Source organism: Rhamphochromis longiceps, linkage group LG7 (genome assembly GCF_057381845.1).
Source record: "Rhamphochromis longiceps isolate RC_006_pf linkage group LG7, R_longiceps_female_GT1.1, whole genome shotgun sequence".
Lineage (NCBI taxonomy): Eukaryota > Metazoa > Chordata > Actinopteri > Cichliformes > Cichlidae > Rhamphochromis > Rhamphochromis longiceps.
In genome coordinates, this window is record NC_140563.1 from 49,920,069 (window position 1) to 49,933,451 (window position 13,383).

At 39.2% G+C, this 13,383-nt stretch overlaps 1 protein-coding gene across 3 annotated transcripts in view; it reads left to right on the plus strand.

Moving 5' to 3' along the window:
* Positions 1-4,516: 4,516 nt before the first annotated feature.
* Positions 4,517-13,383, plus strand: part of nedd4l (NEDD4 like E3 ubiquitin protein ligase) — a 43,171-nt gene continuing 34,304 nt past the window's right edge. For all 3 annotated transcript variants that reach the window (XM_085414080.1, XM_085414081.1, XM_085414082.1), the window contains exons 1-4: positions 4,517-4,876; positions 6,599-6,672; positions 10,599-10,680; positions 13,069-13,107. In XM_085414080.1, coding sequence (XP_085270206.1) covers positions 4,832-4,876; positions 6,599-6,672; positions 10,599-10,680; positions 13,069-13,107 — 240 coding nt within the window. In that variant the 5' untranslated portion in view covers positions 4,517-4,831. The remainder of the gene's footprint in view (positions 4,877-6,598; positions 6,673-10,598; positions 10,681-13,068; positions 13,108-13,383) is intronic.

Consider the following 13,383-nt stretch of genomic DNA (forward strand, 5'->3'; position numbering starts at 1 on the left):
GCAGCGAGGATACAGACGGAGACAGGAACAGATTCCTTTCGGGATCTTTAGGGATCGTACGTGTATCCGATCATTGTCTGTTGACGTAAATTTCGTTTCTTCTCATTGTGTTTACTTTCTTGGAAACCACACCTAGAGAGATCTAACAGGCTCAGATGCCAGCCCACATGTGAGTTTATGCCAGAGATGGGGTCCAAAAGAATAGAAGGTCCTGGAAAGCGGTAATGAAATAGGCGCTATTGTGTATATGTCACGATGATAATATTGATAATAAAATGAAAGGCCAGCAGATATTCTATACGCTTTGCATCTATTTGGATATATAAGCGTTGTGAAACCTTGTTGTTGTTCATGCAGTATTTTTATTCCATTTGCAAAATTTCAGTGATTTTTTTTCGCTTTTTTGGGGTTTCTTTTTGAGACCCTTAATATACACAAATATGTACCATATCTGCAATCAATCACTACAAAAATCCTCTCGTATTTTTCTTGTTCAACAAATGAAAACAGCATTATAATGCTTTTGGAGACATCGATGAGCTTCTGAGCGACTCATTCACATCAGAAAAAAACTATTTGTGAGTAATCACACAGTAAAAGCACGCTTTGTGTTGGAGGCCTTCAAACCGAGGCAGCTTGGGAAATCTCTCTTCGTCCCCCTTTTCAGCTCTGCTTACATGCAACAATGTTATATAATATGGCCATCTGCTCTTCCACGTGGATTCAAAACTATCACTGCCACACAGGCATGTGTAAGCCAAGCCAGTCCACATCTGAACAAGGATGCTCCTTGATGGGATGCCCTCCGTTGAATTGCTCACAGGTGCGCGGATTTATAAACCCATTTATACACGTTTCCAATAAACTGCGTCTTTTTGGGGAAGTTGTTTTGGTATGCGAACCTTCGTGTCTGTGCACGTCCGTTTGTGCTGGCGTTGTTGCAGTGGAATAGGCCTGAGGCACGTCAAGCAACCATAGATGAAGGACTGAGGTCCCCCTCGAAAATAACAGCAGCGAAGGGGGGTCTAATTTTCATAGATGTCTGCGCTCTCTAACTAAAAGCACACCAGTTCGAGGACTGAACGGGTCAAACAAAACAGCAATTACAGCTCTACAGTGGCATCTAGTGTTACTTCCTGGAACTGTTTCTTTTCTAAAGATTAAAGTCTGTTAAATGGACCAAATCAAAGGCTCAAATAAAACAGATCTGCTTTGGCTGATAAAAGCCGGGTGTTTGTCGCAGGCCTGTCTGTATGCTCTGGTAGCTTTTAATTAGGGAAGAAAGCGTCTAGACTGTAGAAGAGGACCGGTGTTGCTCCTGAAAAGTGAAACAAACACACACACACAGACACACAAAAAATCATTTGCAGTCTTCAAATGTTGGCGCGCTATGAATGGAAGATCAATGAAAGACAAACATGCCTCATCAAATCATCAGATTCATTTCCTGTATTCATTGCACACATTAGTCAGTGCATAGTGTGCAAGTTATGATAAGGCTTCTTTAATAACGGGTTTACATGGTGTAATCAATCTATTATTAATGGTTCAGGTATCTGTTACTATGCCAGCTGCAGGGTTTGGCATGTCTAACCCTCTAAAGTGCTAACTCTCCTTTAAAGTCTTGAGTCTTCAGCCAACCCTAGACATAATAGTTATAAGTTATAAATCCACCTTTGAAATATTGCCTCAAATTATTGTTAATATGTATGGAGGAGGTCAGGAGAGACGTACAACAATGAGTGTCTACAGCTAACCGTAAAACAGGGTGGAGGGTCTGTCATGATAGGAACTGCATTTTAGCCAGTGGTGTTGGAGATCTTGTCAAAATTGGTGGAATTGTGAATGCAGAAATGCACCATTAGGATTCGATCTGCAATGAAATATCATTTGGAAAGTGTCTGATTATCACCAGCTTTATTTTTCAGTGTCAGTGATCCCAAAACTCAATGCCAGTGTGGTTAAAGCATAGAAAAACACAAAGTGGAACACTATCAGTCAATGATGGGCCTCCCCAGAGCCTGGACATCAATATTACTTGACAGGAAACAGAACAAAAAGGCAGGCAAATTTAAAGAAGAAGAGCTTTGAATGCTCTTCATGAAGCCTGGAGAACTATTCCTAAAGACTACTTAAAGAAACGAAAGGAAATGTTGTCATTTCTTTCTGTCATTGCAAATCATTTACTTGAACAAGCCTCTAATGTGTCGGAGTGTTACCAGAACAGATTTTTTTTTTTCCACAGCAGTTCACATAATAGAATAATCGTAATTTTAAGTTTAAGTTTAAGTTTATTCGGTCAACAACAACAGATTAACATTTTACATTTTACATAAAAGTACTCAATCAAACAGTAACCGAAAAAGGAATAGGCTGAAGCCTTGTGGCTTATAATTATCCTGTCCTTTACCCCCATAGGAATAATCAAATCCTTAACCAAGAAAATAAATAACATTGATAAATAAGTTATGTAACAATTTGAAAAGAAATCAATGATAAATCAAGAAATTAAATCAACACAAAATTATTCATCAAGCCAAATTTCTATAACCTTGTATGATACAAATTTTTAAATTCTTCCTGAAAAATGTCTTCAGTTCATCATTAAGTCCATTCCATAATTTCACTCCCAAAACTGACACAGATCTATACTTAACATTGGTTCTCCTTTAGGTATTTCAAACACATAAGACCCTCTCTATCATATTTTCCATCTCTTAGTTGAAACATACTTAAAATACGAATTGGAACATTCTTTTTCATCACTCGATATGTCATTTCTAAAGTTTTAGAATATATAATGTCTATGAATTTTAACATAGATGATCCTACAAAAAACTGGTTGGTGGACTCCCTATATCCAACTTTATTTATTATTCTCATGGCTCTTTTTTACAATTTAAAAATTGAATCCTAATATGTTTTGTATGTGTTCCCCCAAATTTCCGCACAATAAGTCATATAAGGCAAACAAAGGCAAGTATACAATAAATAAAGGCAGTTCTTATTCAAAGAGTCTCTTGTTTTATAAAGAATAGAAACAGGCTTGGATAATTTCCATTTCACATGTTCTTTGTGGGGCTTCCAACAAGGTTTATCATCAATAATTACTCCTAAACATTTTGTCTCATATACTCTTTCAATTTCAACATTATTTAAATTCAATTTTACTTTAATATTACTTTTACTACCTCCAAATAACAGAAATTTTGTTTTACTTTCATTCAATGATAGTTTATTAAATACAAACCATCTATTTAACTTCATGAGTTCTGTTTCCACTGTTTTCAGTAATTTCTTTATGTCCTTTCCAGAGCAAAATAAATTTGTATCATCAGCAAACATCACATATTTTAAAGTATCACTGGCTGTACAAATATCATTTATATAAAGTAACAATAACTTAGGTCCCAAAACAGATCCTTGCGGGACTCCACAAGTTACTTTTCTAAGTTTAGATTTCATGTTATTAATACTCACATATTGGAACCTATTATTCAAGTAACTATTTAACCAAAATTGTACATCACCTCTTAAACCATACCTTTCACACTTCTGTAAAAGTAAAGAATGCTCTATCATGTATATCAACCTATTCCAAACTGTTTTTCATCCACAGCCGTTGCAATATTTTCAATAGATTCCATCACAGCTAGAGATGTTGAACGATTTCTTCTGAACCCATACTGATGATCATTCAATAAATCATTTTTATCAATTAAAGAATCTAGTTTGTTTGCAAATAGTTTTTCAAGAATCTTCGAAAATTGAGGCAGTAAAGATACCGGTCTATAATTTGACACAATCTGTTTATCACCAGTTTTATATAATGGGATCACTTTGGCAATTTTCATTTTATCTGGAAAAATTCCAGTTTGAAATGATTTGTTGCAAATATATGTTAACGGTTGAAGGACACTATAAAGAACTTCTTTAATTAGCGACATGTCAAGGTCGTCACAATCCATGGATTTTTTAGACTCCACCAACATACGTGATCGCACATGCAATAAAAGTTATAGTTGTAATTTTACGGTATACAATGAATATACAATACCTGACTCATCTATGAGCTGAGTTAACTCGATTTCCAAAAGTGACTCTCAGTTTTCGCCCATCCTGGACTCAATTAATTTCGTGATCCAGATCAGTACCTGCAGCGGACCAGACCTGCTGCTTGCTGTGACTGCAGCACGTGATTGGCTGCCTGTTACAAGCCCCGCCCACGTCACGATCCCCTTCGGGCTCTCCGTGACGTCAGTTAGGTGGAGATGGTGATATTATATGTGAAAACTATCTTACACATTCTGGCTATTTCAACAGTGAGACATAGTTCTACATAACACAAAAAGAGCGAGAAAAAAATTAAACGACCCACTTAATTTCGACGTCCTCTTCTTATTTAATTGGCCAGCCAGGCGCGTTAGGGAATTCAAGGCGCACTTTATTGGCTGAGTTTGACAGCAATCACGTGTTCTTGGCACACGATTGGCTGAGCTCTTAGGAGGAAGTCAAGTGTCACAACATTTCGGGAGGGATAAGCTCGGAGTTGACAAAAGCGGTTTGCCTCAGTCGAAACATTTCGCTACACTGTAATTTTTTTTATTTTTTTCATTTCCAAGTTGGGTCCTGGACGGACCACGCGGGAAAGGATTACGTTATCCGGTTGAGAACCAACCACCCGCGGCGTGCCGAGGACTTGCTTTCACAGTGGACTTTACCTTCACAGCTCGGCACAGAGAGGAGAGTGGGACTTTATTGTTCAAGGCTAGCTAGCTAGCTTTGCAAAGCGGCTTGTTTTTGTGTGTATATAGCGTGGACCGCAGGCTATATGGCTGCGAATTACGAACCGATATATGGACTTTCAGAAGATGAGGTAAGCTTTAAACTCAACCGAGCCCATAAAAAGTATACTACAACCAGGAGTCTCTTCAAGAGGGGTGCAGCCAGAGATGGCCAGCGTTAGCCCGATAGGCAAGCTAACAACCCCTTACCCTGGATAACATTCCAGTGTAATGTTCGGCAGCTGTCAGTTCCTCCCTGTCTTCGTGTCCACTAGTTTTCTCAGCTCATTTTCAGTAGCACTTTCACCACTGTGCCTACAGTCGTGAACCCAAGCAGTCCAAGTTAGTCAGCAGCCTCTGTTGGTTCGTTCCATCCTCGGTTTAATTCAATTTATGGGCGACTTGGAGCTTAACCGCTACCTCGCAATGCTCTGTTGAATCCCAGATGTGCAGAAGGGAAACCGACCGATTTCTCGGGTGCGATGGCTCGATCCCGGTACAAGCTCGACCGCTGTGTCAGATTTAAAAACTACCTCTTGTTTGTAATCGTGGCTGCCTGATAAGTGAGGTGATCTTGGATGTAGACGACTGAGTTGCCATGGCATTCAGATTTACATAAAGCATGTAGCCATTAATTATGAAATAATTCAAGCGTTATTGTTTTTTGTTTTTGTTTTTAATACTGCAGCATCATAGTCACGAGTCAAACATTGGGCATCTATGTATATCTCCAAACATTTTTTTTTTTTAAATAGGGGAGCTGTTATATGTGAGATCGGAGCAGTGTACTCTCAAATGGCAAGCAGTGTGGAATTTTTTTTTTTTTTTGGATAATCCTGGTGGACAGCTAAAAATATATCTTTAATGGTTTCTCAAAGGGGAAATAGGGGTGTGACTCTTGATTGTTGAATTTGCACTCTGGCTGCATTTGACTCATCTGTCAGTCTGACCAGGAAGGATGTAAGAGGGTTCAGCTTCAGCAATTCACTGAATCTGTGTTACGTAGATGCACTTTGAACCCTGTGACGTTAGTTTCTCTAACATCTATGTAGGGATTGGCCGATTTAGCTCCCGATTATCAATATTGGTTATATTAGCCACTGGTAATTTGTTCTGTCACTTCAAGTTTTTAGTATGTTATGTGACTTAAATGTTTCAGCGACAGCAAAGAGGAAACAAATACCAACAGCACCACCAAAATCATTATATCTGGGGGAAGGATCTTTATTGGCTAGAAAATATTTTTAACATCGGGTTTGAAATGTTGGCGTAGAATTTAGGTGCCTTCTTATGTTAACATTGTATTTATTATAATTTTTTTTAGTAATCATGATAGCTCTGGGGTACCCTGCTGACATGAGGCTTGTCTGTAAAAACTTCCCTCACACACACTAAACAGATGGGGATAGTATTCATTGATGATTATACCATGAAACAAAGCATTTACTGTGATCATGAGGTAAACATTCAGTAAGGCACCCCACTCCCCTTTTCTTCTCACTTTGTCATCTGGTGTTATGCTAACATCATTAACTATGTCAGAGACTTCCCCAGTAAATTAATTGCCGCTGCAGTGACTTGGAGAAAAGTGTAGTCACAGCCTGGCATGAGGTGGTTTAGCATATTAAGTGTCTACATATTTTCGGATACTGCGTTTGAGTTTTGGTGCCAAGTTACAAACGGCCATTTATTTATAGGTGAGCTTTATTGATTTAAAAGGCAGCTCATTGCAGCTGGCTGCTTGAAATATCTTAGATGACTTAACTTAGCTGATTAAATGTTTTGACCCATCATCTCTTTCCCTCTGTCTGCAGCATGAAACACGAGTGTTACGGGTTAAGGTCATTGCAGGAATTGATCTGGCAAAGAAAGACATCCTTGGAGCCAGGTGCGTATCATGGAATTTCTGAGAAAACGTCAGAAGATACTGTTTTTGTGTTAATAATAGAAGTGTTAGGTTGCTTTCCTGCTGTCATTGTGAAGGTCTGGTGAGTGGACTTGGGCTTCTTTCTTTCTGGTGCTCTACATGTTCTCTTCCTTCACAAAACTAGGTCTTTTGAGGCCTTCAACATTGCATACACATCATCACAGTTTAGATGGGTCATGCCAAACATGTCAGCTACTTCACTCACTAATAATGATTCGCCATGGATCATTACATGAAGAAATCCATGCTTAAGGAAAACTAGACAGACCTTAGTTGTAGTATTGTGTTTAGCATCCCAACTCTTTGGGGTTCTCCTTCTAGCCAGTCGTTTTTAACCTTGAGCAGCACAGTGTTATGCACAGTTCCTACATTCCTTCTAGTTACAGACCTTGCACCTCAAGTGTTAATCAATGATTTCCATCCTGCCTCTCCTATCCTACTCATAACCCACCTCTGTTACCCTTCTTCCAGATAAAAGAGCTTGACTAATTCTTATACATGCCACATACCTTCCCACATGTGGGAACACAGTGTGGTTAAACTTTTGATGATCTCTGAAGCGTTATGTCCATCAATATCTCCCTCCCATGTGTGAGTCTGTGAAGTGCAACAGACTGTTAATACAGTTTTTACATGATGTTACATAATAACTTTAGTTATTGTAATTTTATTTTTGTTAAGCAGTGTAACTTCTGCTCCTTGAATTTTAATTACCCACAGCTTTGCTTTTGCTCTAATAATATGCTGAATGACTCGCTGTCACTTCTATCAACACCACCTCTGCCATCCTGCTGGCTGTTGTTGTATTTTTCCATGTGCCAATCAGAGACTTTCTTCTTAATTTGAAACTAGCTTTCTAGTGTCAAACTAAACATGGAATATTTATTATGCTGAAGCGCAAACTTCCATTAGAAATAGCAATGACCAGTAAGTCACTTAAATGGCACAGCACTTCAGCTGAAGAGATCTAAATCTTAACATGTGACAGCTTTTTGCTGTTATAGGTCTTTTAGCTACATGTTATTGAATGCCTGAGTAGGTTTGCAAATGTGATTGCAATGCAAAACATGGAGCAAGACTTCACAGGACAGACTCACTGAAGATTGCTTATCATCATTCTTTAAAGTAACATGTTGCATGAGGCTGTAAAGAAATATTTAACTATATTAAACTGTATATCTGTCTGAAATCACCACAGGAGCACTGGAAGCCTCTTCTGAATTTGAGCTCTGTGCCTACTGTTGATCACAGTAATGTATCTGAACTGTAAGAATGCAGACATTGTTTGAGGAAGAGCTTGGCATGTGTAGCACTGTGTGAGTGCTACTCGCATGCCAGAGTGCATGTGTTAGCATCCTGATGCCCTGCTGGCAGGACAGCTCAGCCTGGCTCAGGAGAAAGCTGAACTGTAATGCAGTGCACTGAATGAGGTCTTGATGTGTGGCTAGCTACCACAGGAGACAGTGCTGACTTGGCAGTCTGTCACCTCATAAGATGCTCAAACAGTTCCAGCCTGTTCTTTTCTTCTTTTTGCTCCAAATGTGTTCCTGTCGGTGCTCCTTTGTGGCTCGTGTGTTACATTCTGTTGTTTCAGATTAAATGAAACACTCTGAGGTTTTGTTTTCACCGTTTTTGTGCGGCGATGAGAGAAACTCAAGGAAGTAACTTCAAAGAACAAGTGTACGGGGCTATGCTTTGATTCCGGCTGCTTTTGGTATCTTTAATCTTGTGTTGACCACAAGTAGCCTTTCTCCCACCCTTAGAAGGATTTTTGCTCATAGAAGGAAGGAGACAAGAAGTCTCCGTGCAGCTGGGATACAGTGGTCTCATTGTTTTTGTTTAATCGCAACATATCATAGAACCACACAAACACACAATTAGAAGCTGTGGGGTTCCTGAAGAGGTTAACTAGCAGCACCTGTTTTGCCTAGGGTATGTTTGCAACTCCTTCAATATCCGTCTGTCTGCCCGTCTAATTTCGTTCTTATTCTTTTGTTTTATCTCAACTGCTTCCTTCAAATGAAAGTAAGACTGCACTGTAGCTGCGAAATTGAATTGCTGATTAGGTCAGTCCTAATGCTATGGTTACTGATTATGTCTGAATAGATTTAAAACCCATTCTCTAATATTTTGATATTTAAAAAGTGTTTAAAATCCTGTATTTAACCTTATACTAAGCAGTTCTTGCTAAGCAGCCACAATTGTAGCTCCTGAGACCACAAGAGGTTATTACAGGATGCTGTGGCAGTAAATTCTGTGAAGGGTGCTGAAATGTGCCATGTGGGTCGTGCCAGAAACCCCAAATCATCATCTCGACACAAAACGGCAATCGCACCATTCACCTGTGTCAACTCAGCATACTGCTAATTTGACCAAAGACACCTGAAGCCGAAGCAGTCGCGTTCTTGACTGCAGTGGTTTGAAGAGTAAGTAGCAGGGGAAGGGTTATTGTAGTAGTAGTAGGCAGTTATTGAGTTGCCTAAATTGCCCTACTAACATTATCTTCCACATCATCTTTATATACCACAGATAACAGTGTCTGGTGGTGGCTAACACGTATATTAGCTGTGTTGATACCACTTAATTTCAGTTCTTTTCATCATGTTGGGTAACAGCTAAGGTGTGTGAATATATTTTAATGATTTAAAGTCTGGACTTGGCTCTCTTGATTGGAATCCAGGTTACATATTGATGAGATATCAAGTTGGCAAGTCACCACTCATTTGTAATGCAGGTAATATGCATCTGTTAATAAGTTACAGTTGCTTTTATAAATTGTGGACTGTGAGGTACCAATTAAAGTGTATTACATTTGCTTTCACTGAATAAATCTCTAATGTCAATATAGTCATCTCTCTTCTAACACTACTAGAGAAACTAATTTGAACCTGCAAATCCAGAAAAGTGTAATTCACACCAAACTGTCTCTGCAGCACAAATATCTTATTACATTAGGTTGAGCAAAGGAAAAACAAAGTCTGTGCAGAAACCCTGCTGTTGCTTAGCTTCTTTCTTGCTTTACTCTTTGTTTTTCTTTTTCTTTTTTTTAACCTCCAAACTCTAGCTTTCAGTAAACCTAGTTGATTAACTTGATCAATAAAAAGTTGTTAACACAGAGGATGCTTTAAGATATCCTATTTAGATATACAAATGCACAAATAAAAGCATCGTCTGTGTTAATTGCGTTGTAATTTTAACGTGAAAGTTTCATGTAGGACTATGTAACTTTGCAAAGTCACCCCCTCCACATGTACACAGACCTTTTAAATAGTCAGTTCTCCCAGGGAAGGGTTTTGCAAAGTGTGACACGGTACCAGGTGTTGCCTGCTGTGACTAACATCAGGTTAATTGGTCTTCGCAGTGAACAGTAGATCGCCGCTCAGACCAGAGCTCACTGGAGATTTCTACCCTGTCAGCACCTTCAAATAAGCCACGTGGGGAGTTTTAAATAGCACAGTCACACATGGTCTGCTTATTGTTTGTACTTCTCTCCTCAAAACGTTTAGCTGTTTCTATTTTTAGCAGTCTTTACCAATAAGACAGGATTTTTATTTCTCAGGATACTCAAATGGAAGGAGTGTCTAACTAAGGCGCACCAATTGCAATTTTCTTTTTCTTCTAAGTGTGAACTGTCTACACTGGAACTATAACTGATTGCATTGAGAAAAAAAAACTTAATTTGTTTGTATATGCTAATATGTAATTTGCTTTGGTCTTTTATCACTTTGGAAATCATTGTTTTGATATGGAAATTAAATGTAATATGAAATGTATGTATCCTATTTATTATAGATGTGTGCTGTTTTTGGTAAATATGTATTGCTGGGAGCAGATGGTTTGAATTTGGATATGCTTCCGACTTTTTTTTTTCTGCTTTGGTTTTGCAGTGATCCTTATGTCAAGCTTTCCCTCTATGTTGCTGATGAAACTAGAGAGCTTGCCCTAGTCCAAACAAAAACGATTAAAAAGGTAAGTCCATAAGTAAACAGTGACTTTGAAGCATTGAACTGTAGCATGTTTAGTCTGATGTTTGTTGTCTTAGAGGTCCTGTTTATGTCTTGGATGACGCAGTCACAAGTGGACAGCTACTCTGCAAATAAACATGGAGCCTACAGAAGTTTTGCAAACCTGCTTAATTATTCAGGGTCTCAAATTAAAGTCTAATTAATCTTGACTCAAAACAGTGTGCTGCTCTATGTTCATTTTACAGCCGGTCTCACCAGCAGGGCACCTGTTGCTAATGGGAGAACTATTATAAATGGCAGAAGCTAACGGGAAATGGGCAGTAGTTTGGAGATATTTCATGCTATCACACTAATGTGCTGGTGAGATTTCTTATCGTGTACATTTACAGTTGTAAACAGAGTTGTTGGGAATAAGTCTGTTAGCCAGTACTAGTGCAGGAGGACGTTGTGTTTCTCCACTGGTAGGAAGAACACTGATTGTGTAGGCGTTCTTTAAATGTGGCTCCAGATAAATTTATGTACACACTGCTAAAACAAGCGAATGGCATTGTGTAGCCCACGGCATATCTGAATATGGTGTGAGCAGTTAAATCTGCGTGTGCATTCCTACACCTGTACTTGGAGGTTTCTCCTTGTGATTGGATCACCCAAGATGCATGTTAATTCCAGGTGAGAACAGAGCCGTAGCTTTATTCCTTAGTCACACACACTCAGTCACCAATGGCAGCAGACTGCTATGCAAGAAGTAATCTGGAGTTCATTGTACTGCCTGATGGTGCTTTGGCACATGGAGGGATCGAATAGCCAGCCCCTATATTAGTGGAGAGCTCGCTCGACCACCTGAGCCTTGAAAGCCCAATGACCTCTAATGAACCTACTTGTATTGCTTGGCTAGCTTGGCCACTCCTGCCAAACTAATCTACTTCCACACCTGCACTTTAGATGGGCCTTTTCAGCCACTTAAATGTGCACTTATTGAGTCCCTTTTAAAGTCACAGGTGTGGGATCACAGATCATCTTAATACCAACACACACTCCCTACCCCCACACCTACCAATCAAGGCAAAGCTCCAGAAAGGCACAAAAAGGTGGTGCTTCCTTTATCTGTTCAGGACAGGGAGACACTGGTCGAGCTCTTCCCCCGTGGCCTCTTTTTGAGGAGGAAATCTCTTCACAGCAGGGGGAGCTATTACTTGCCATTATTGTAAACCCAGGACAGGAGACGTTTCCAATTCAAAGGAAGCTGTAATTTGAGTGGAAGTGCATATTGATTTCCAGGATTTTTGAATTTTCTGAGCTGCATGGTTTAAATTTGATCTGAAATGTATTGGGTTCTGCTGCACTCCATTTTATTCTTTTCTGAGGCTGTACTTTATAATGTGCAGGGGTTAAACTTTAAAGCATAGCTTGACTCAGTTTCTTACTTCCTGGTAGTAAAGTTGGTTATAAGAAGCTGCCAACGAAAGCCTGTGTTGGAGTCAAGCAGCGCAGGCCTACATGCAGCCAAACATATGCTGCCAGTGGCCATGGTTTTCTTTATAGGATATAAATAGCTGACAATAGTACTGCTATGTGGAGCAGAAAAAGAAGCAGTGGTGCTTCGCTCTTCTGTGGGCTTCATGTGTCTTTAAGTGGGACACCTTTGATGGCATCTTTGTTGTTGAAGCTAAGAGTTTGGCTTGTGGCAAGATGACATGAAAAAAATGGGATATGACAAAGAAATAAAAAGCCAATCTGAGGCAAACATCAGTATCTAGATGATGCCCTGAGCACAGAAGAGCTGAGGTTAGGCTGTTCTGGATGTTTTTGTTTTTGTTTTTGCCTTGTGAGCTGCAGATTTCATTAATATTGTTCATCCAAGTACAGCGAGTTAATTTGTAATTGTGGTATCTCAGTAGTTTTAGTACAGATGTTATTTTATCGCTGCTGTAAAACATTTAATGTTTATTATTCAGTGTAACTTGTGAAATTCAGGTTTCATTGACATTTGAGTGTTTAAGTCATTTGAGTCACCAAAGGAATTTTAATGAGAACTGTCACTTAGTTCCCAGTCTAATAAAAACATCAAATGTGTGAGGCAGAAGGAGAGTGGATTGGAGGGGGGTGTAACTGCTGAGCTGATGCATCCAGAAAGTGGGTGAAAATCCTCACGCCTGTTAATCTGAAGGCTTATTCTTATCACAGGAGCAAGTTTGCTACAAACCTCCTCTAACAATATAAGAGAGGATCATTGGCATGCCAGATAGAGCCTAATTTTGCACGTGGCCTCTCTTCTCTCACTCTGAGTGGGATGCTTTTCATACATCTGTTCTCTTTTCTGTGTAAACTAATGATGCTGTTTATTGTGTTTTAATGCAGTTATTCATTGTGGCTTCTGTACACTGTGTTTCAGACCCTCAACCCAAAATGGAACGAAGAATTCTACTTTAGAGTGAGTTCAGATTTTGAAATGCTTTCGTGAATGATGATTATTATTTTTATTTATTTTTGCTTTGACGGTCTGTTATTGCTCTACTTTGGAGCAGGAGTTGTATAGCTGTGAATCTTTGGTTGCAGTTTAACATGGCGATGAAACCCACGTCTTCCACCCCTGTAATCAAACAGGACGTTATAAGTATAGTGACATGATAACTCTAGACTGAGGGTGTTTAGTTCATTTCAGTTTGTTAGGTGGTGTTGATAGGCATCTATAATTCAAGTTTTTTTT